At 43.7% G+C, this 23,635-nt stretch overlaps 1 protein-coding gene across 15 annotated transcripts in view; it reads right to left on the minus strand.

Moving 5' to 3' along the window:
* Positions 1–23,635, minus strand: part of MYCBP2 (MYC binding protein 2) — a 420,373-nt gene that overhangs the window by 309,599 nt on the left and 87,139 nt on the right. For all 15 annotated transcript variants that reach the window (XM_048852688.2, XM_048852718.2, XM_075129126.1 and 12 more), the window contains exons 12-16: positions 23,327–23,531; positions 17,011–17,175; positions 16,162–16,320; positions 7,470–7,674; positions 6,718–6,863 (exon numbers count right to left, since the gene is read on the minus strand). In XM_048852688.2, coding sequence (XP_048708645.1) covers positions 6,718–6,863; positions 7,470–7,674; positions 16,162–16,320; positions 17,011–17,175; positions 23,327–23,531 — 880 coding nt within the window. The remainder of the gene's footprint in view (positions 1–6,717; positions 6,864–7,469; positions 7,675–16,161; positions 16,321–17,010; positions 17,176–23,326; positions 23,532–23,635) is intronic.

A 23,635-nucleotide genomic window follows, 5' to 3' on the forward strand; every position in this document is an offset into this window, starting at 1 on the left:
AAAATAAAAAAGACATTTACCTTTTCTGTAACTGGTGTTCTTTGAGATGTGTTGCTCATATCAGTTCCATATTAGGCATGTGTACTCACCACATGCACTGGTGCCGGAAGTTTTTCCCTCAGCAGTATCTGTAAGGGACCGGTTCTGGCGCCCTCTAGAGTGACACCTGCATGGTGCGGTATAAGGAGCGTCGGTGGCTCTCCACCCCCTCAGTTCCTCCTTGCCAGAAACTCCAAAAGTGGGGAAGGAGAACGGGTCATGGAATGGACATGAGCAACACATCTCAAAGAACACCAGTTACGGAAAAGGTAACTGTCTTTTCTTCTTTGAGTGCTTGCTCATGTCCATTCCATATTAGGTGACTCCCAAGAAATACCCCTGGAGGTGGGTAGGAGTTCACAGACGTTGTCAGGGTTCCCTCCCCACTCTGAACTCTGGGTTACAGATGTGCGCACCTGCATGAAAGACCCCCTAAGCTTAGATTCTACCAGCTTAGGTTAAAATCTTCCCCAAGGCACAAATTCCTTTCCTTGTCCTTGGATGGTATTGCTGCCACCACCAAGTGATTTATACAAAAATTCAGGAAAGGGTCACTTGGAGTCCCTATTCCCCCCAAACCCCTTCACCCCTTTTCCTGGGGAGGCTTGAGAATAATATACTAACCAATTGGTTACAATGTGAGCACAGACCAAATCCTTCGGTTTTTAGGACACTGAAAATAAATCAGGTTCTTAAAAGAAGAATTTTATTACAAAGAAAAAAGTAAAAGAATCACTCCTGCAAAATCAGGATGGAAGGTAACTTTACAGGGTAATAAAAAGATTTATTGGACTCAGCTTCACAGTTATAAAACAGGAATAAAACTACCTCTTAGCATAGGGAAAATTCACAAGCTAAAACAAAAGATAACCTTATGCATTTCCTTGCCTCACTTACTATTTCTGTAATTCTTAGATAGATTATTCCAGGTATGTTTTCAGGAGATATTGTCCGTAGTTGGCTTCTCTCTCCATCTAGAGAGGGAACAAAGAGCACAAACAACCCTCCTCCCCCCAGATTTGAAAGTATCTCCTTTCCTTATTGGTCCTTCTGGTCAGGTGCCAACCAGGTTATTTGAGGTTCTTAATCCCTCATAGGTAAAGCAATTCAGTACAGCTACAAGGAGGGATTTTATATTACCTGCATCTTTATGTTTATGACAGATGTGCAGATTGCAACACAGCTCTGCTGAACCCAACGTCATCCCTGGCCTGCTGAGCGATGGCATAATGGGCGGTGAATGGGTGAACAGAGGACCATGTTGTGGCTCTACCCATGTCCTGGATAGGGATGTGTGCCAGGAAGGCCACCGAAGACGCCTCCACTCTCATCCAGTGGGCTCTGACAATCGGCAGCAGCGGAACCCCCGCCAGGTCATAACAGGTCCTTATGCACAAGGTAATCCAATTGGAAATCCTCTGCAAGGACACTGGGTGACCCTTCATCCCATATGCTGTAGCGATGAAGAGTTGAGTCGATTTACAGAAAGGCTTGGTACATTCTAAGTAGAAAGTCAAGGCCCTGAGGACGTCAAGGGCGTGAAGACGCCTCTCTTCACTGGTCTTGTGCGGTTTGGGACAGACCACCAGGAGGAAGATGTTCTGGTTCATATGGAAGGTGGAGAACACCTTCGGCAAGAAGGCCGGGTGGGGCCGCAACTGAACCTTATCTTTGTAGAAGACCATATACGGAGGTTCTGAGGTCAAGGCTTTAATTTCAGAGACTCATGTCGCCGATGGCACCGCCACCAGGAACACGACCTTCCATGACAGATAGGAAAAGGAGCAGCTCAAAGGGCGGGCCAGTGAGCCTAGAGAGGACCAAGTTAAGATCCTACTGCGGGACAGGAGCCCATACCTGCAGGAAGAGTCTCTCCTGTCATAGTCCCCTCAGGAATCTGACTGTCATGTCATGGGAAAACACCGTCTGTCCTTGGATCGGTGGGTAATAAGCAGAGATGGCCGTGAGATGCACTCTAATGGAAGAGTGTGCCAGGCCCTGGTCCCTCAAATGGAGCAGGCAGTCCAGGACAGCCTGTATGGAGGAACGTGGCGAGAGATGTCCCGTTCAGACGCCCAGCAGGAAAGCCTCGTCCACTTAGCCAGGTAAGTCAGTCTAATTGAGGGCTTTCTACTTTCCAGGAGGACCTGTTGGATTCCTTCCGAACAGGTCCATTCCGCCGGGTTCAGCCACTCAGCATCCACACCGAGAGGTGGAGGTACCTGAGGTTGGGGTGTAGAAGTTGACCATGGTTCTGTGACAGCAGGTCCGGTCGGCTGGGCAGGGGCCAGGGAGGGGCCACTGACGGGCTCATGAGCTGAACTAGTGCTAGCGAGGTCACGTCGGGGCGATCATGATGACCTGTGCCTTGTCTCGAACTTTGCCAGGGCCTTGCTGATAAGCAGAACTGGAGGGAGCGTGTACATCAGGCTCCCTGACCATGACAGGAGGAAGGCATTGGAGAGGGAGCCCTTGGTCAGACATTACCGAGGAGAAAAAAAACTAGTGGCATTTCCTGTTCTGTCTGGTAGCGAACAGGTCCATTTGGGGAGTTGCCCACTTTTGGAAGATCATGCAGGCTACCTCCGAATGGAGCAACCACTTGTGATGAGAGGAAAAGTCCCTGCTGAGCTGGTCCACCAGCATATTCCTAACGCTGGGAAGCTTCCAGGTGAATCTCGTGCTCATGCAGAAGTCCCAGAGACAGAGCGCCTCCTGACAGAGTCACCGAGCATGCTGCCCCTTGCCTGTTGATGTAGAACATCGAGGCTGTGTTGTCTGTCAGGACTTGTACCACCCTGCCTGACAGGTGGGGCAACAAGATGCTGCATGCCAGCCAGACTGCTCAGAGCTCTTTATGTACAACCGCCCTTCATCCGGGGACCACATCCCCTGAGTCTGGAGGACGCCGATATGTGCCCCCTACACAAGGTCTCAGGCGTCTGACACCAACTTGATGGAGTGGGGAGTCGAATGGAACCTCTTCCAGGGCTGTTCTGTAGTCAGTCCACCACCACAGCAAGGTAAATATCGCTTGGGGAATGGTGGCAATCTTTTCCAGGGGGTCTCAGGACTGGGAATAGAGTGTCACCAGCCACTGTGCAGGGGTCGCACCCGGAGCCTGGCATGACACAGACCAGACCAGACGGCAGGCAGATAGACCCTGGCTATAGTCAGCGGGAATGAAGAGATTTCCGTGATGAGGTTTGTCAACATGTGGTATTATTGGTGGTCATTTGGTGGAGAGAGCAAGGAAAGAAAAAATGCCTCATCTGGAGATGAAGATGCAGCAGTGGAGACTGGCAGTACTGGTTCCATGTTGTCTTCTTCCTCGTACACCAATGGTGCTGTAGGGCGAATGGAGGATGGTTGATATGAGACTACCAATGGTGCTTGGCATCCCCAGTAGGGATCCAAGTGTGGCCATTGGCGGGCTTCATTGGTAGCAATGCCAGGCCTCTGAAGCACAGTCATAAACTGGTGGATAGTGCAATCTGGGGTATGATTTCAAATTCTGACATGGAACGGGAGAAAACAAGGACTCTGTCTCTGAGAAGCTCTCCGACTTGGAAGATGGTTCCGGCAATGGTTCCGGGGGGAGGGGAGTGTAGGAGACCATAAGTACCAGAGGGCTGCATGTGGCAACAGAGCGGGTCTTTCTGGTAGCAGGAGCAAAGGTTCAACCAAGGAGAGGATGGTGGTGAGTGAAGGTCCAGAGAGGAGCAGAAAACGCAGATGGGGAGGAGCAGTTCCTCTGTGGACAGAAGTGGTTCCAGTCATCTGGGAGTGCGAGGCAGAACTCTGGAGAGGCCAGAGAGTCCACACGGAATCAACACAGGGCAGTCTGGATGCCTGTGCAGATGGATCTGAGTGCAACCTCTCACCTGACCTGGTGGAGCTCATGGAAGAAACAATGAGGTTATGAGCAGTCCTGGTACAGGATCTGCTCTTATGGCCATGGCCATGTTTTTTTCCCCTCATAGCGGGGCTTGTCTCTTGTCTTCAGTACCAATGGATCCAGTGCCTGGGAGGTGCTGGGAAGGGCACTCAATGCCAGTGATGGATGCTCCACCGTCAGTTCTGCCGATCCAGGATCTGAAGGCGCCTGGGGGAACATCACCTCTGGAAGGTCTTGATGGAGGCAGCTACGTTCTTGAGCCTCCCGTGTTCAGGGCATTAAGGATTTGCAGATAGCAGAGCGTACCACAATGTGAGCCCCGCCAAGGCAATACAGACAATGCTGGTGCTCATCGCTCACAGAGAATGAGTGCAGGCAAGAGGCACAGTTCTTAAGGCCAGGAATGCAGAGCATAGTCCTGGGGGGGGGGGGGAATCCCCAAACAGGGGAACAACTACACTAACTAGACTATCTAAGGATAAAACAAGTATAGAACACAAACAGCTTAGCTATAACTATGTATAAGAATGGATGAAAAGGCCACTCTCTTAGCTAGGCTAAGAGAGCAAAGGAACAGGGGTTCCGACTCAGGGAAGTGGAGAGGCATCGACTGAAGCAGCCTATTATACCCTCGGCTATGAGCATGAGGGGACGTACAATGCACGCGGTCAATGGACACTGCTAGGAAAACCTTCTGGCTCTGGCATATGGCGCACATGCACGCCCATGTTTGGAATCCATATAGGGGGACCCAACACTCAAAGAAGCATACGTGTTTACTGCTTTTACTTCTATTAGGATCACAAAGACAACAAAGCTAAGTGGTGGAATCTAGTCTTCCTTGTGTATCAACAGAAGTGTTCACAGTATTCCAATAGTTTACTTCTGCTCTGCAAAACCATCATCATCAGAACAACGTACAATAAGAAAACAATCCATCTTCAGATTCAGACCACATGTAAATTTGCAGGACTGCCAGTTAGAAAAATATATTCTTAATTGTAAACTAAGCAGAATCAATTCAGAAATCAACAAATTTCAGAATAAAGAATCCTAATGTGTCCCATCTTTTTAAAACTGACAGTAGTCCAGACTAGAAAATCTGCCCCTTAGCAAGTAACAGGAGAATCCTTCAGAAACAGGCAGCAAATAATTATAGTGCCACAACACTAGCACCCTCCAATGCTATTAGAGCATCACGAGTACACACGATAGCAGGTATCATGGGGTCTGTCTTTCCTGCTCAACCAATACAATAAGAGAAACACCTGCAACATTTTATATCTTTTAAAATCCCACTGTTATGCTATATGTTTTAACACTGATTTCTGATTCTGAAGAAGCTAGTACTTGGCGAGATGAACACTGAGGAAAGAAAAATTTTAAATATCTGAAGATGTTAGTTGTCACACATTAGAACCCCCAAAATTGGGTCCTGGACTAAATCGCCTCATTATTAACTCCATGTTGTATGAAGTTCTGAACGGGTACCTGAATAAACCACAGTAAGAGGAGGAAGTTGAGACTAGGAAAATAATCAGCCTTATAAAATTAGGGAATACAATATTAAAAACATTTTCTATCATAATAAATCTAATCAGAAGTCATGGCCCCAAACTTTGTATTTAGAGAAGTCATTTTGTTTTTTTTAATTTATTCTTTCTGGCTTCAGCTCTTAAATATTAGTCTGGTTATACATAATCTCACTTTCTTCCACAGAGTTAATTATTTTTACATTTCTGCCACCTCCCACTTTCTCCAAAAAATTTGGGAGGAAAAATTATTCAGTGTTGGGACTGAACACCCCATGTTTTTATGTACAATCCTGTTGTACCAATTTCTGGCAACAGACCTGTGGCAAGCCTCCCTTCTAGAGCTAGGAGAGGAACAGCCTCATGACACCAGCAGTGTCATCACAAGGGGAAGTGAAAGTTGAATATATGTATCAAAACAGTGCCCTCATGCAAGTGGAGAGATGAAGTTCAAATGTTAGGTCCGCTCACTATCTTTACTACAATACCAAGGAAAGAAGTCTAAGCAATAATTTACTCGTGGAAAAAAAAACAACCTACTGCACTAAAACTGTCATGAAAGAACATAGCTCAGCAGTGTTAATGCAATGGAAGAAAGAATGAAATTCCATGAAATTAAGATATAAAATTCTACAACCAGAAAATCAAAATGCATACAAAAGTGATAAGATTGTACCAATTACTTGATTAACTGCTATTTTTCCACTAGTTACAGTAGTATTGGAATTCATTTGCAACTTAGGCTTGAATAGAGACTGGGAGTGGCTAAGTCATTATGCAAGGTAACCTATTTCCCCTTGTTTTTTCCTAAGCCCCCCCCGCCCCCGACGTTCTTGTTAAACCCTGGATTTGTGCTGGAAATGGCCCACCTTGATTATCATACACATTTTAAGGAGAGTGGTCACTTTAGATAAGCTATTACCAGCAGGAGAGTGGGGTGGGGGGGAGGTATTTTTTCACGCTTTGTGTGTATAAAAAGATCTTCTACACTTTCCACAGTATGCATCCGCTGAAGTGAGCTGTAGCTCACGAAAGCTTATGCTCAAATAAATTGGTTAGTCTCTAAGGTGCCACAAGTACTCCTTTTCTTTTTGCGAATACAGACTAACACGGCTGTTACTCTGAAAGTAGTATGTATGGGGACTGATTACAAAGCCCAAATTTAATTCTAAAGGGAAGCTGGTTGCATCGTGTGACTAAAAGTTATACCATTGGCAAATGTCTGTTCATCAGTTTCGTCTCACTTACCGAGTAGGAGATCTAAAGGTATCATCTCTTTCACAGCATCAAGAATTCCTCTTTGCCTTGCCTCTTGACCATCCAGCTCTCTAGCACAGGCCTTGCAACAACCACATGTAGCACAGCCAGACTCACCAGAGCCACAGCCACAGATTCTACATAACACAAATAAGTTTTATCCGTAATCTACCAGGACAAGCAATATTACATAAAAATGTATTTGAACTACAGATGTAATAGAACAGATTGGACCAACATTTGTCAGGGATGATCTAGGTTTATTTGGTCCTGCCTTCTGTGCAAAGGGCTGGACTTGATAACCATGCGAGGTTCTTTCCAGCCCCACGTCTATGGTTTTACAACTACTATTCATCTTCCATTTTATTAAGAAAAAAGTTATATCCAAAGCCAGAAATCCCATACCTGAAATAGCAGCATTCAATGTCATTAGGCATACCAAATTTGTTTATACCCAACACACTTTCCTCCTTTCTGCTTTTGTGAGAATTATTTTGAATAAACATAAGAAATATTTTAAGTCACCTGTTACCATTACTAAAATGTTTATTAAAAAAATCACAAAAGTTAAATATATTCTTGGTTTTAAAAATAGATAAGCAATATTTTCTTTAGATACAGTGCTATTTAAGACTGAAGTCTGAAGTGAAGTAAAGTAAACATCTATTTTGATTACATTCTGTACACATTTTACTTATTCAGCATACTGTATGAAAGATATTTGCATGAATGTATTTACTTACCCTCCAGGTACCCTGTCTGGACGCCCACTACTAACACAGCTGGCTCCATAGCCTGTACAGTCCCCACACACAGTGCATACCATGCACTGCTCCAGCTTCCATTTATGCATGCCTGGAGGACACATCATGGACTTCTCATCTTTTTCATCCAGTTCTTCTTCTAAGTCTTCATCCATTGCTGTTGCCATATTCTCAACTACAAAACCTATTGAAAAAGATATTGAAACACTTCAACAATTCACATCAGTTATTGTAAGATACACAGTGCTATACGGAAAATGTTAAAACAAGGGCAAGTCAGATGAAAATTGGATCTTTTGATACATACAATTAACAGAGTTACAAAATTAGGGACAGACTTTCAAAGGCTCAATTTTGCATATATAACTTTGGTAAGATGAGTATAAAAGTCACGTACATGCAAAATTCCTTAGAAAATTTGACCCAGAACTGTTTTAACGCTTCCCTAACAGCACAGCCAAAACATGGAAAACAAGCACAAATCTAGTCTATCATTGTGTTTTTATTTCTAATTTGTTCATTCTTGTTTTCTTTTTGTACTCATTTGTATTTTGATATATTTGTAATATACTGTATAGCATATATTTTATATATATATCTCTCACATCAAAAATGTTAGAAGAATGTCAAGGTTTCAACGTCACAGTCAAGTTGAGAAATGTCAGAATTAAAGATGCCAATGCAACCTTAATTTGGCCATTTTGTGCACATAGATTATGACAAACTCTTTCGAAACATGATCGTTTTCTATTCTTTCAACAAATCTCCTGCCTCATTCAGTGAGAGGATTCCCCACCTTCTCATCCCAGTCTCTCCATCTAGTTAGCCCCAGACTTCATCCTATCAGACTCATCATCCCTAGCGGTCTCCCAGCCAGTCCCAGGGTTGTCCTTGTCCAATTCGGTCTTCCACCCCAGCTCCCAATACCACTCTCCCTCACCTGGCTCCTTGCCCAACCAGCTCTAGTCTCAAGCGGTTACTCATCTGATTTGTCTTCACCCTTCCCCATGTCACAGTCTCTGTTTCTCACCCTAAGGTTCCTTGTTCCAATCTACTCCTCCACTCTGGCCCAGTACCTCACCCCTTTGCATTTCAGTCATATCACTTCCTCCTCTTCAGCTATGCTGCTTGAGAGCCAGCAGCAGGAGCACTGAAAGCACAGAAGAGACTGTCTCTCCCTGCTCTCAGTTCCCAGGTCTGGAGCCACAGTACCTGGGAGGAACAATTGCAGGGAACATCCTGCTCAACCCCAGGATGAGGGTTGCAGCATGCCCAGTATAAATTAAATCTTTGACAAACTTAACTGACACACTAACAAACAGAGCTCATTGGAAAATAGATTTCCCCACCTCAGCCCCAAACAAATCATAGTGTCCTGGGACATATTTCCTTAAAATAACCTCTTCAAATACAGGAACTACTCAGGTTTCAGAGTAGCAGCCGTGTTAGTCTGTATCCGTAAAAAGAAAAGGAGTACTTGTGATACCTTAGAGACTAACAAATTTATTAGAGCATAAGCTTTCGTGAGCTACAGCTCATTTCATCGGATGCATACAGTGGAAAATATAGTGGGGAGATTTTATATACACAGAGAATATGAAACAATGGGTGTTACCATACGTCGGGTGTTACAGATGAAGTGAGCTGTAGCTCACAAAAGCTTATGCTCAGATAAATGTGATACCTTAGAGACTAACAAAACTACTCCTTTTCTTTTTGCGAATGCAGACTAACAGGGCTGCTACTCTGAAAACTGAAACAAGAGTGATCAGGAAAGGTGAGCTATTACCAGCAGGAGAGAGTGGGGGTGGGGGGGGTGAACGACCTTTTGTAGTGATAATCAAGGTGGGCCATTTCCAGCACTTTACAAGAACAGCAGGAGGGGAAATAAACAAAGGGCAATAGTTTTCCTTTGTGTAATGACACATCCACTCCCAGTCTTTATTCAAGCTTAAGTTAATTGTATCCAGTTTGCAAATTAATTCCAATTCAGCAGCCTCTCCTTGCTTCCCCAACCGCTGGATCATATGATAATGCCACTGAAAACCCTGTGTCTCTTTTGGCACAGTGACAGTTTTTAAATTAATTATAAGAGTTGCCATGATAATCTGAAATGCAGTAGCATCACTAAATATGTTAATTACAGGTAGAAATGCCATATCAAAGGCACTGATAATTGGAAGTGGCACAAAGTGAAATATATCAAAATGGTATGTTCAGAAGTGTTTATATTGAAAATGTTCAAAAATGCAAGAGTTCTGAAGAGAGGAAAGGGAAGTGAAAGAAATATTTTATCTTTTTCAAGGCTAAAGAAAAAGCATAGAAGAGGAAGTAGTTTACGAATAAGAAGCTTGAGGATCAAATGGTGTTGGAAGAGAAGAAAAAAGAATTAAATAGTGTGGCAGGAACAGGAGATGATAAAAACAGTCAAAAAGGAAGGTAAAAAGTGAAATGTGGTTGTAATACAGGGATGATACATGGGGAAAGAACTAAAAACATGAGGAGAGAAATGAGGTCTATTATGAAACAGGACATTCTATGCATTTTTTCATTCTTAAAATTTGTAGTAGATAACTTTTAAAAAAAATCCTCTGGGTTAACTAATCCTTTCAGCTATATTTGTAAAATGTACTGTAAAATGTAAATACCCTCTTTGTAAATGTAAGTGGAAGGAAGGTATCTAAGAACCAATAAATGCCTTGGGACCACTGTTAAAAGAAAAGCATCTGAGATATTTTATATTATGGCAATACACAGTTACCAAAAAGCAAAATGAAAACATCTAATGAATTTGTTTAACAGAAAAATATTAATAATGTCTAAAAGTCAACTATGTAGCAATACTAAGAGAGACAGAGACAGACAACATTAAAGTGCTATGCTTTCTTGGCTTGTCATACTATAATATGCTCCAAATGTAAACTCTACAATAGGAATAACAAAAAGTTATCTGTAATTGGAGGTTCTTCAAGATGTGTGGTCTCTATCTGAATTCCACTGAGGGTTATGTGCATTCACGTGCCCAGAGCTGGAGCTCTTGAAAGTAGGACTGTTCGGCAGTCTGCGCACGTGCCCTGTACTGCCTCATGGTTTCGCCCGAGGTGATAAAGGGTGCAGTGGCCGCCAGCACCTCCAGTTCCTTTTCTTCTGCAGATTTGTTGGATCTGCAGCACAGAGGAAGGAGGGAGTGTTTGGAATACAGATATGGACCACGCATCTCAAAGAGCCTCCAGTTACAGGTTAAGTAACTTCATTTTCTTCTTCGAGTGACGAAGAAGTGACGATTGTATTCTACTGAGGGTATGTGGGAGGATGCTACAAGGAGACTGTGGAATGGAGGACTGTTGCTCCAAATGATGCATCTGTTGCGGAATCATACACTACAGCACAGTGTATGGAGAGGGTGTGTACCTAACTCCATGTGACCAACATGCATGTGTCTGCGATGGGTACGTTGTGGAGTGCGGCTGTAGTTTCTGCTTACGCTGTCATAGAATGGGCCCAAATCCCTTCAGGTGGGGCTCATCCCGATAACTGATAACAGCATGTAACGCACCTAGAAACCCACTTGGAGATTCTCATGAGTGGAGGTTGCTTCTACATGCAAAGGAGAATTGGCAAAGTCAGAAGGGGGCTATCAGGATGGCTGTTGCTTTCTCTGGTCTGATCTTGTGGATTACTCATGGTAGGAAGGGTAAGAGGGAGGAGACAGTTTGTGCAGTCCAACCAGTCGTCCGATTAGGGCATCCCCCTGTGATTGGGCTCCAATTCCTCCTCTTGAACAATACTGGGTGCATTGGGCTCCAATTCCTCCTCTTGAACAATACTGGGTGGTGTTATGGGATGCAAAAAGATCCCTCGCTGGGGTTCTAGTCAAAGATGTCCATGATTACAGAGTCGTGCAATTCCCATTCATGGTCAGTTGCAAAGTTTCTGCATCGACAATCATCTTCTAGGTGCCCAGTAGGTAGGCTACTATCAGAAGAATGTAGTGTTCCCATAGGCGTAAGGCTTCTGTACACAGGATTTGGATCTCGTTTCCCCTTGCTTATTTACGTAGAAGACCATGGTGATGTTGTCTGACATGAGAAGAACGTACCAGTCCTGGATGGCTGGCAGGAACCCTGGCACACTAAGTATTGCCCAGAGTTCCAATATGTTTATGTGCATCCTAGCCTCCCGTGTTGTCCAGATACTTTGTGTCATGTAGTCGTCCAGGTGGGATGCATCTGTTATGATTTTAACGGTGCAAAAGGACAGGAGGGAGGTAATTCCCGAGCAGACTCATCCACCATTGTAGTCAGCAGAGAACTTCTGGTGGCATGTGGAGCAGAGCGTTCATCAGCTGGTGCATGGGGGAGTAGACCCTCTGCAACCACAGTTGAAGGTGGCGCAGGTGTAAGCATGCAAACAGCATGACATACATGCAGGCGGCCATTTGTCCCAAGAGAGAAAAGTAGATTTTGGCCGTAATCCAAGGGTTGGAGATCACCAAAGAAATTAGTTCCCTTATGCGAGTGTGACCACACGGACTCTTCATTTGGAAATGGAACGGTTGAGGTGCTGAAGATCCAATATCAGTCCCCATCCTCCATTCTTTCTGGAGACTTGAAAGTAGCTTGAGTAGAACCCTGTTCCGTGAAAAGGGTCTGGGATTAGTTCCACAGCTCCCCTTTGCAATGGGGAGTAAGTCTCTAGCTAGAAGAGATTATTGCATGGGTGTTCCATGCACGTGGACCGCAGAGGAGGGTGAGATGAGGGCATCACTGTAAACTCTAGGACATAGCCACCCTAGACAATATCTAGGGCCTATTTGTCCATTGCTATTGTTTTCCATGCTGGCAGAAAGAGTTTGAGACAGCCCGTGAAGGTGGTGGACAGGATGGACATTGGTGTATGAAGTGACTGACGTCTCTCTAAGGATACTCAGAAATACCGATACGTGACAATTTGATGAACTGAGTAGACGACTGGCAGTCGACATAGGCAGATGTGATCTGTGAACCTTACAGGGCTTTTGAGAAGGCTCATAGGTATGTTAATGGTATAGTTGTGAGACCCTGTAACGATGTGATTGGGGCAGGAGGTAGAATTTCCTCTTAGTCCTGGTATGTAAATATCCAGAGATCTTAGAGTGCCTCTACAGTCCTTTAGGGAGTGGAGGAATTCATCCGTCTTCTGACTGAAGAAGTGCAATCTGTCAAATGGGAGGTCTATAGGTCATAGAATCATAGAATATCAGGGTTGGAAGGGACCTCAGGAGGTCATCTAGTCCAACCCCCTGCTCAAAGCAGGACCAATCCCCAGTTAAATCATCCCAGCCAGGGCTTTTTGTCAAGCTTGATCTTAAAAACTTCTAAGGAAGGAGATTCCACCACCTCCCTAGGTAACGCATCCCAGTGTTTCATCACCCTCATAGTGAAAAAGTTTTTCCTAATATCCAAACTAAACCTCCCCCACTGCAACTTGAGACCATTACTCCTTGTCCTGTCATCTTCTACCACTGAGAATAGTCTAGAACCATCCTCTTTGGAACCACCTCTCAGGTAATTGAAAGCAACTATCAAATCCTCCCTCATTCTTCTCTTCTGCAGACTAAACAATCCCAGTTCCCTCAGCCTCTCCTCATAAGTCATGTGTTCCAGACCCCTAATCATTTTTGTTGCCCTTTGCTGTACTCTCTCCAATTTTTCCACATCCTTCTTGTAGTGTGGGGCCCAAAACTGGACACAGTACTCCAGATGAAACCTCACCAATGTCGAATAGAGGGGAACGATCACATCCCTCGATCTGCTCGCTATGCCCCTACTTATACATCCCAAAATGCCATTGGCCTTCTTGGCAACAAGGGCACACTGTTAACTCATATCCAGCTTCTCGCCCATTGTCACCCCTAGGTCCTTTTCTGCAGAACTGCTGCCGAGTCATTTGGTCCCTAGTCTGTAGCGGTGCATTGGATTCTTCCGTCCTAAGTGCAGGACCCTGCACTTATCCTTGTTGAACCTCATCAGATTTCTTTTGGCCCAATCCTCCAATTTGTCTAGGTCCCTCTGTATCCTATCCCTACCTCCCACCCTATCTACCACTCCTCCTAGTTTAGTATCATCCGCAAATTTGCTGAGAGTGCAATCCACGCCATCCTCCAGATCATTAACGAAGATATTGAACAAAACCAGCCCGAGGACTGACCTTTGGGGCACTCCACTTGATACCGGCTGCCATCTAGACATGGAGCCATTGATCACTACCCATTGAGCCCGACAATCTAGCCAACTTTCTACCCACCTTATAGTCCATTCATCCAGCCCATACTTCTTTAACTTGCTGACAAGAATACTGTGGGAGACCGTGTCACAAGCTTTGCTAAAGTCAAGAAACAGTACATCCACTGCTTTCCCTTCATCCACAGAACCAGTAATCTCATCATTGAAGGCGATTAGATTAGTCAGGCATGACCTTCCCTTGGTGAATCCATGCTGACTGTTCCTGATCACTTTCCTCTCGTATAAGTGCTTCAGGATTGATTCCTTGAGGACCTGCTCCATGATTTTTCCAGGGACTGAGGTGAGGCTCAGTGTATAGTGTTCTGCACCTCCCTGGGGAAGCCAAAGGAATGTAACCATGATTCCCTCCTCATGTCAATCCCCACTGCCAAGACACAGGAAGTTGTGTCTGAGGAGTCCACTGCAGCCTGTAGCATGGCCTGGTGAGTAACCTGCCCTCCTGCAGAACTGCCTGGAAAGATCCAATCTTGCAAAGGCAGCTTATCTGCGAACTCAGCCAATTGCCCATAGTTAATAAAATCATACTCTGCCATCAGGGCTAAGTAATTTGAAATATTAAATTGGAGTCCTGCCAAGGAGAAGACCTTTCTTCCCACGAAATCTAGTCTCTTACCCTCTCTATCGGATGGGCTGGAGCAGGGCTGCTGTAAAGCCACCTGGATGACCAATGAATTCAGGGGAGGATAAGAGAACAGGAACTCTGACCGTTTGGTGGGGACATAATATCTTTTTTCAGCCCCTTTTGGTGAAGGTGCACATGTGGCTGGGGTTGGAGGATGGCCTCACTGATTAGCAGGGCTACCCTCGCTGGTACCAAAGTGTGTAAATTGTCAAGCAGCTGGTGTTGATTGTCATGTACTTCCTATAATGGGATCATCAGGGCATTGGCTATTCTCCGCAGTAATTCTTGGAACTTATGACAGTCCGGTGTCCGATGGAAAGGAGGGGAGTGAAGAAGTGGGTGCATCTGAAGAGGATAAGGGATACCTCTCCGGATCCATTGGTACCATTGGAGAGGGGTTAACTGGTGCGTCATCCGGTGTCATGTTGGAACGCCTACGTGATGAGAGTTGTGGTGACGAGATGCGGGAGTCCCGGATACCAATTCTGTGGGTCAGGCAAGGTGGGGAACTGCCACAGCACCACTGGAATCTTTAGTAGTTGTGCTTCCAGAACAGGAGCGGTAGACCATGTCAGACATCTGTAATGTCCAAATCATAAATCCTGCCAAATGCCAGTGCCAGAGGAAACAGAGGTGGCAGGAACATAGCGGGGGAAGGGTCCCTTCAACTTGGTGATCAGATCTGGGCCCGTTGAAATCGTAGTCCCTCCAGTATGAATATCAGATGGGGATCTGGAGTGCTTCCATGTCTCCTGGGGGGAATGGTACCTGTTCCGCTGAAGAAGCCAGTATCAGGAACTGCACCTGTCTGGAGACTGATGTTTCCCAGGATGCCAGCGGGGCCACAAGTGGTGGAGTCGCAGGATCTATGATCAGCAAAAGCGGATCCAGCAACTGGTGTGGTTGTTGTTCAGTCTTGTGAGACTTGGAACATATGGCTCCTTCATGGACAGAACTTATGGACAGTGCCGAATCTTTAGACTTGGAGGAAGACTTACTGCTATGCTTATGCACATGCTTCCTTGGTTCCTACGTAGGCTCAGCGCAGGATCCTTAGCACTGATACCAGCGGATCCCAATGGCAGGGAAGCACTCTTCACCTGTTCAGGACAATGTACGGGGCGATTCCCCGGCCGAGATCCGATGACAGTTCCATGGCAGTCTCCATAATGTGTTCCCTGAGGTGGAGAGTCCAATTCTCTTGAGAACAGGCAGGAAAAGAGAGGCAGATACTGCACCTTGACATGATGTGGGTTTCCCCCAAGCTGATGGAAAATGAGTGAGGGCAGGAAACACAGATTTTGAACCCCAGAGGCTTCAGAATAAACCAGTACCCAGGCCTGGGGAGCGTTTGGTGACAAACACTCCGAAAGTGGCATCCCAAGTCCTAAATCTGGTATAAAAGGATAAATTCAAACAAAAATAAAAAAGGGAATACAGAACAATAATAAATCTAAACTACGAACAGTATTAAGGATATTTAGAAAAGTTTTGGAAAGTGCAACACAAGGACATAGAGTAAAAGCTCCAACTTGAACCATGCACCATTCATCGCCTCAAGCGAAACCACAAGGCAGCTCAGGGCGTATGCGCGGACCGCCAAACAGTACTACTTTCAAAAGTTCTAGCACCAGGCTCATGCACATAACCCTCCGCAGAATACAACAGGGACCATCACTTGAAGAATATACGGTTTCAAACACAATCTAAATAAGAGTTTAACTACATTTTTATTCTTGTTATTTTCTAAAAACAAGCAGCTCACCTTTTCCTCCCTGGCTCATGGAGCCTGTGTCTCGTCCACACTGTCCTTTATTATTCACACCAAATGTCCAAACCTCTCCATTCTTCATTAACACACATGAATGAGCTTTGCCCATAGCTACCTGAGTCACAAAATGGCCTTTCAAATCTGTTACTAAACCTGTGAGATATAAAACATTTGGATGATGAACAGCATTCTCTCTCTCTGGATCAGAGATTCACTATATCACAAATAGTGCTAAAAAACATTTAATTTTTTAATCAGGAGTAAAGGTAAGGTGAGAATGGTAGAATATTGGAGTTAGTAAAACAAATGCCTGGTCTACACCTAAAGCTTAGGTTGACCTAGTTATGTCACGCAGTAGTATAAAAAATTCACACCCGAGAAATGTAGTTAAATTGACAAAGCCCCAGTATAGATATCCACTAGGTCACTGGAAGAATTCTTCTGTCGACCTACCTGCCACCTCTCAAGGGGGTGGTCTAACTACAGCTATGGAAAAAAAAAACCCTTCCGTCACTGTAACAAGTGTCTGCACTGTAGCTGTGCTGCTGTAGCATCTGTAGTGCAGACAAGGCCACAGGTAGTGAAGAAAAAGGAAGGAGGGAAGAACAGTCATAACTAATCTGCCCAGTCAATACAATAAATATACAAGTTTTTTTATAAAGTGATTTCATACAGAACCATAATCCAATTGGAACAAAAATTTCTCTAACATTTCATTTAAACTGGCATGTGTCAATGCTGAATAAATGCAACCAAACAAAATTTTAAAGACATGTCTCTCTTACATCTGTACTTAACTGGCATTATGTAGCTTTAAATAATGTTTCTCAAATATCAACTTACTTGTGCTGTCAGAGTAAATGGCATCTTTTCCAAACATATAGAGTTCTCCATCTTTTGAAATGACAGAACTGCTCCCATTATTGCATGCTGTATATACTACAATCTTTCCTTCCATTTTAATGATCTTTTTAGGCTTATAGGGTTTTGACTGCCGTCTGCTTTTAGCTTTAAAAGAAGAAAGGTATTTTACAAATAATATGCTTCACCAAGAAGTGAGGGCAAGAAGAAAATAAGATTTTCACCAGCTAAACTATGAACATTTGCTTCATAATACAATAAGGTTTCCTCAGATTATCCCTACAAAAGTCTGTTTGCTGATTCTCCCACTGAAAGTAATTTTTTGGTTGTTTTTGTAAAATACCATTAACTTTTTTATCATTAGTGGAATGGTAAACAAGCAAAATTTGTGCCTAGGCTGACATTTTTATGACGACTCTGCAAGGCTTCTTTAGTTGGTTTGTTTATACTCGATATAACAATAAGTGATCCTAAAAAGCAATACTTGCTCACAGAAGTTTTTTGTCTGAAACTGAAAAGATGCATAAGCAAAAGCTGAAGTCATTTGTATCACAGTAAGTCTGCAGACCAGATTTTTATTATTTTAAAATCTTGGTTTAAAAATTTTTAAATCTTCCAGTAATCTCTCAGATCAAGACGTGATCATGTTCCCATTTAAGTCTCATTAAGCTTCAATAGAAGCCACAATATTAGCTTCCCTAATAGAATTAGCACAACTATATATATATTTTAGCTAAAATTATAACATGATAAAGCCCCAATGAAAGCCAATCGACAATGATATTACTGTTAAGATTTCATGTAATTGTTCAGAAAACCTAGAAATTACAAGTAAATTTTAAACAGTCTGTCATATTTTACATCTTAAATATATATCTATTAATTTTAAAAGCTTCCTCTAGACACATTCAGCATAATCAAGGCTGCAACTGCAGTTTAGTTTTAAACCTCTCAACTGTCTCCTAACTTTGCCACCAGAGTTTTGGGGCCCCTTTCTGTTGCCACCTGAACCACAAGGGAAAATGTTTGGGACTCTTAATCCCACCAAATCCACTGGACCCCACACTCTGAAACCCTGCAAGGGGACCAGGTCTCAGAGCCTGGCTCCAACCCATGCCCAAACATCTACACTACAATTTTTTAGCCATGCAGCCTAAACCCTGAATCAACTGACCCGGGCTCTTAGACGCGGTGCCACAGGTTTTTTTCACTGCAGTACAGAGGTACCCTTATTTGTGAACTAAGCATATCAGATATGAAGTCAAAAACACAAACACAACTCGACAATGCCATTTTTAGAGAGTCACCATTCAGACTAGAACTAGACTAAGGCCATGTCTACACTGCACTTCCATGGTTAAAACTTTTGTCGCTCAGGGGTGTAAAAACCACACCCCTGAATGAAAAAAGTTTTAACCATGGAAAGCACTGGTGTGGACAGCGCTTTGTCAGCGGGACCCGCTCTCCCATCAAAGTTACCACCCCTCAGTGGGGGTGGTTTTATTTGGTTACTGGGAGACCTCTCTCCTGGTGACAAAGAGCGGCTACTCTGCTTACCTTACAATGGCACAGCTGCGCCGTTGTAAAGTGCGCAGTGTAGACAACTTAAGTTTGCATAGTTGGAACAGATGATCTTAGCAGCTGCTCTTTGAATGGACCTTAGACAGTCAGATGGGTGGCAGAAGGCCAAAAGGTATTCTTCTGTACTCAATCATCTGGATCTGAAAATTAAAATGGTTTACACTGTTCCTTTATTAATCAATAGCCTAGCAACCTCTGTTTAGAAATCTATTTTACTATCACTTTATTATGGAAGTGCAGTAGTGACTTCACAGTTAAGGCGAGCACAACTTTGTTTTCAAAATGCTTTAGAAAGAATACAAATAGACATATTGATTTGAAAATAGCTAAGCCACCTCAGAGTCAGACTTTGTGGTGCAAATTTGAGGCCATATGGTCACCGAGTTCCTTCTCCAAATTACTTGGTTTTAAGTTTTCAAGTAATGAGGAATCAGACAAGTACGGAAACTGGGGTGGGTAGTTGAGAGTTGGCATGTTCAGTGCCAGCCACAGACACTCACCACTGAAACTAGGATGGGGAGCTAAAAATGGACGTGCTTAGAGCAGATCACACAGAACTGAGACGAGCTGAGAATAAGGAAACTCGGGGGATACCACAGGCACATTGGGCAGAGACCAGGAAGAGCTGAGCCTTGGGAAACTACTCAGGCGTCACTCCAGTCAGATTCAACACCAGTTCCTCAAGGAAAACCTCAGTTATTGAGAGGCTGAGTGAATGACCTGTCCACAGACACACCTCCGTGGTTCAGAGAGAGGCCTGTACCCCAAAGCACCATGAATTCAAATTCTCTATTTGCTTGACTTCTCTGATGAGTTTTATGTGAATCAATTCTATGGACCCCACCTAAACCCTGGGCAGTATCCACTAAAATTATATTAATGGACTGCCACTGAGTTCATCTAGTATTCAGCACCAATAGCTGATCTAATTGGTACAGCCCTGCAGTTTGGGGCTCCCACTGCTTCCTAGTGTTACCTCCAGTTAGTAGTTCAGTGGCTGAGAAATGCTCAGGAAACCTCCCCAGAGCACCCATTCATCCCATAATTGCCCCAAATTGTGCCCTACTCAGTACCTCAACTTTCTCAAAAAATTCACGGCCTAACAACTTCTTTAACAGGGAATTTAGGTTGTCGTCACTTAGCACCTCCCTCTGCTCCTCATACCTTTCCAGAACATCAGAATTTAAATCTTAAAACTCTAGCATCAGAAACTCAGGAAATTAAATGGTAACAAACTTTATTAATGCAGAGGTAAGGTTGCCCCGTGACAGCTTGCACCTCCAAAACATCAAGTTCAGCAAAACTCAAACTTCTGAAAACCCGGAAATTCAGAGAAATGTTTATTATAGGAGTTGGTGGTCCATTTAGACAGCTGTAGTTCTCATCTAGGTTTGAAGCAGATATGCTACTGTGGCGAGGTAATAATCAAGAGACCTCGCTTTTATACAGTGCTTTTCATTATTAGATCCCAAAGAACTTTACAACATTACCCCAATTTTACATATAGGAAACTAAGGCACAGAGAGGTGAAGTGACTTGCCCAAGGTCATGAAGCAGACCAGTGGCAGAGATGGGAACAGTCTCAGTTCAGCACTCTTCCACTAGGCCACATGATTACTGTGTGATTCCTCAGTGCTCCTCCCTACTCCTGTACATTCTGTTATAGCGGAATGGTGAAAATGGCTGTGTTTTGAAACATTTGCAATATATAGTTGATAAGAAGGACAATGAGAGAAATCTCATCCATTGTCTATGCCCCAAAATCTTGACAGTTTTAATATATGATAGTTTCCCTCCCACTGAGTATTTGCATGTGTAATTTATCTTTTCAAAAATATTTTCAGTGACTTCTGAATATTCTGCTGTACTCTTATTATATTTCTTAACACACACACACACACACACACACAGACCCTGTGACAGAGGCAGATTTTTCCCAAGTGTTTAGCTTATTCTCAGCTTTCTGCACAAGGTGGGTTTCAAACATTCAAAGTTGCTGGGATTTGAACTTAAATGATTTTTTCTGGGGGCTGTATCAAATGACTCCACATTTAGATCACTAACCCTAGCTTGCACTCCCATGAGGCATAGCAACTGTGAAGACAATTTGTATGCATGCAAATTTTAGATTTTGAAGACTTATTGTTTAAACAGGAAGGGCTTCCCAATGTTACCTAGAACAAAGCTGGTACTCCATTATAATACTATATGATTCCTGGAGCTCTACACATGGATCAGCAGCATAAAAGGCTCAGGGAGGTGTTAAGTGACCCATTCAGCTCAATGAGAAGTTCTCTGCTGAAAGAATATCCCATGGAGATGAGTACAGCCTGAAACAATAGTTCTGAGACATGTGAACTATTCCAGTCATGTCAGTGAGTATTCCCTTCCCCCCTCACTAGGGCTGAAGAGTTTTGATAAGATATCAAGCTCACCCATTTTTTCGGATCCTGATCTCAGTTTCAGTGTATTCTTGATGAATAGAAAAGGAGTACTTGAGGCACCTTAGAGACTAACCAATTTATTTGAGCATAAGCTTTTGTGAGCTACAGCTCACTAATGAAGCGCTGTAGCTCACGAAAGCTTATGCTCAAATAAATTGGTTAGTCTCTAAGGTGCCACAAGTACTCCTTTTCTTTTTGCAAATACAGACTAACACGGCTGCTACTCTGAAACCTTTCATTCTTGGTAAATATTTCAAGCATGCTTGTTTAAACTCCTCACCCAGAAGGACAGAGCTTACCCATATCTTGGCTCACATATGGGGGAAGGGCTAGGGAGAGAGGTAGACACTCCGAGAAAGGCAAGCTCCCCCCACATGAGGCGTCGGGGAGGGTGGGGGGGGACAGACCCCTAGATGGGCAGGACTCCCCAGATGCTGGCACTCACATCGGGCAGGGATCAGACCACCGGGGGGAGCAGTGGGGAAGGAGAAGGGCTCAGACCACCCCAGATAGACAACTTTCAGAACCTGGCTCACATGGCGGGGAGGAGCGGAAACAGATAGGCAGATCACACCCCTGTAGATGGGTTGGGGACCTCCAGATCATGGCACACACACAGGAGGTGAACATGGGGCTGACAGGCACCCCTACCCTATTATCTCCCAGTCCATCTGTCACCTTACCCTCATAATCCCCATCCAAGTGTCCCCCTCCACCAAGTAGTACCCATCTCCTCCACATCACCTGATACAAATGCCTCTCTCCCCCTAGTCCTACCTACTTTTCCATCCATAATCATCCTCCCCTCCAGGCAAGCATTTGCTTGTGGAGTTCATTTTATTTTCAAAAAATAGTTTCAATGCCTTCTGAATATTCTAGTGTACTCTGATTATATTTCCCCAAAATAAAAATCCCCCTTTCATAGAGTTTAATTGGAGCAGTATTTCTGCTCTTTTACTTCAGATTTCTGCCCTTCAGAAAGCATCAATTTTAAGAAAAACTGTTTTTCCCCCCAAAGAGCTATATCTTGTGAATCACTTAGTCAAATGGTCCCAACTTTGGAACACTGCCAGTACCCCAAGACCCCATGAGGCACAGCAAATTTCAAGACAACATGATTAATTATGCAAATTCTAGAGCACTTAGAACAGCCAAGCTTTAAATCAGAAAAGCAGGTCTTAACCTTAACTATAGCAGAACTGTTACTCTGCTGTAACAGAGGTAAGGCGTCCTACTACAACCTTTACAACAACAGCATTATAAGAAAATATAAATGTTGTAAAACCAAGAAATGCAGAGTTAAGATAACTCTTCCCACCCATAATGGTCAAACAACCTTAACTAATCAAATGGGAATATCAATCAAAAGCAAGAATCTAACAGAATCCTAATCCCTTCCCTAATAAAACCTGTCGTCTTCTCTGTTCCAATACAACTCCAAATCAACACTCCAATTTATAGTCCAATGGACCTTCACTGCACTCTGTCCAGCACCAATGATCCCAGGATGACCTGCTGATGGTTTGCAGAAGCTAATGGAGGGTTAAGGTTCTGGGATCTCTCTGAGAGTATATCTACACTTGGAGCTGGGGGTCTGATTCCCAGTTCAATTAGACATACTCATATTAGCTCTCATTGAGATAGCACGCAAAAAATAGTATCACCGAGGTAGCACAGGAAGTGTTAAGAGGCAGCGCAGCCATAAACCCATATGAACACAGTGGGTATGCATTCAGCACAGCTAGCCCATGCCACCAGTCACTGTTGCCCATGCTACTCTAGCTACACTACTGGTTTTAGTGTACTAGGTCAATGAGAGCTAGCACAAGCATGTCTATGTGAGCTGTGAATCACACCCAAAGCTCCAAATGTAAACATATTCTGAGGGTCTCTTAAGGGCTGGGATCAAAGAGGCCAGTGTTAAGGTTGTGTAGAAAGTCTCTCTTAATTCTGCATTTCCTTGTTTTCCTACATTTGTTCATGAGGAAACACTAATATTCTTGCTTGTGAACAATGAAGAGTCCGGTGGCACCTTAAAGACTAACATGCTTGCGAACATAACTTTTCATGTTAGTTGCCGGGTTCAAACACAAACTTGTGTTTACTTGCAGATAATGTGCACAAGCATGTTGATGATATGCTCGCGCATTGCTCTCGTAGTCGACCCATTTTTCCTTTCACACCTTAAGGACTGGTTAATGCTGATTTTACTGGTATAATTTACGAGTACTAATTCTGTATTAAGCCATTGATAATACAATTGTAAAACCTACTTGATTCACCATCTTCTCCTTTACTAGCAGAGCCTGTAAAGAATATACTTCCATCCTCTGCAACAAGTAAGGCATGCGAACCATCATGTCCAACGGAGAACTGGATAATCTTTGGAGATTTCGTGATTGGCAGTTCAACCCATTTTCCTGCTGAAGGACCACCTTGTTTGATTCCCAGGCTCTGATATTTGCCAGTGTAATAAATCTGAAAGGAAGAGTTATATTGTTCTCCTATCGTATCATAATACTTAAAATGAAACAATAACTGTATCTAATAAAAGCAAGATTCAAAATAAAGGGGTTCAAGGA

Source organism: Caretta caretta, chromosome 1, assembly GCF_965140235.1.
Source record: "Caretta caretta isolate rCarCar2 chromosome 1, rCarCar1.hap1, whole genome shotgun sequence".
Taxonomy (NCBI): Eukaryota; Metazoa; Chordata; order Testudines; family Cheloniidae; genus Caretta; species Caretta caretta.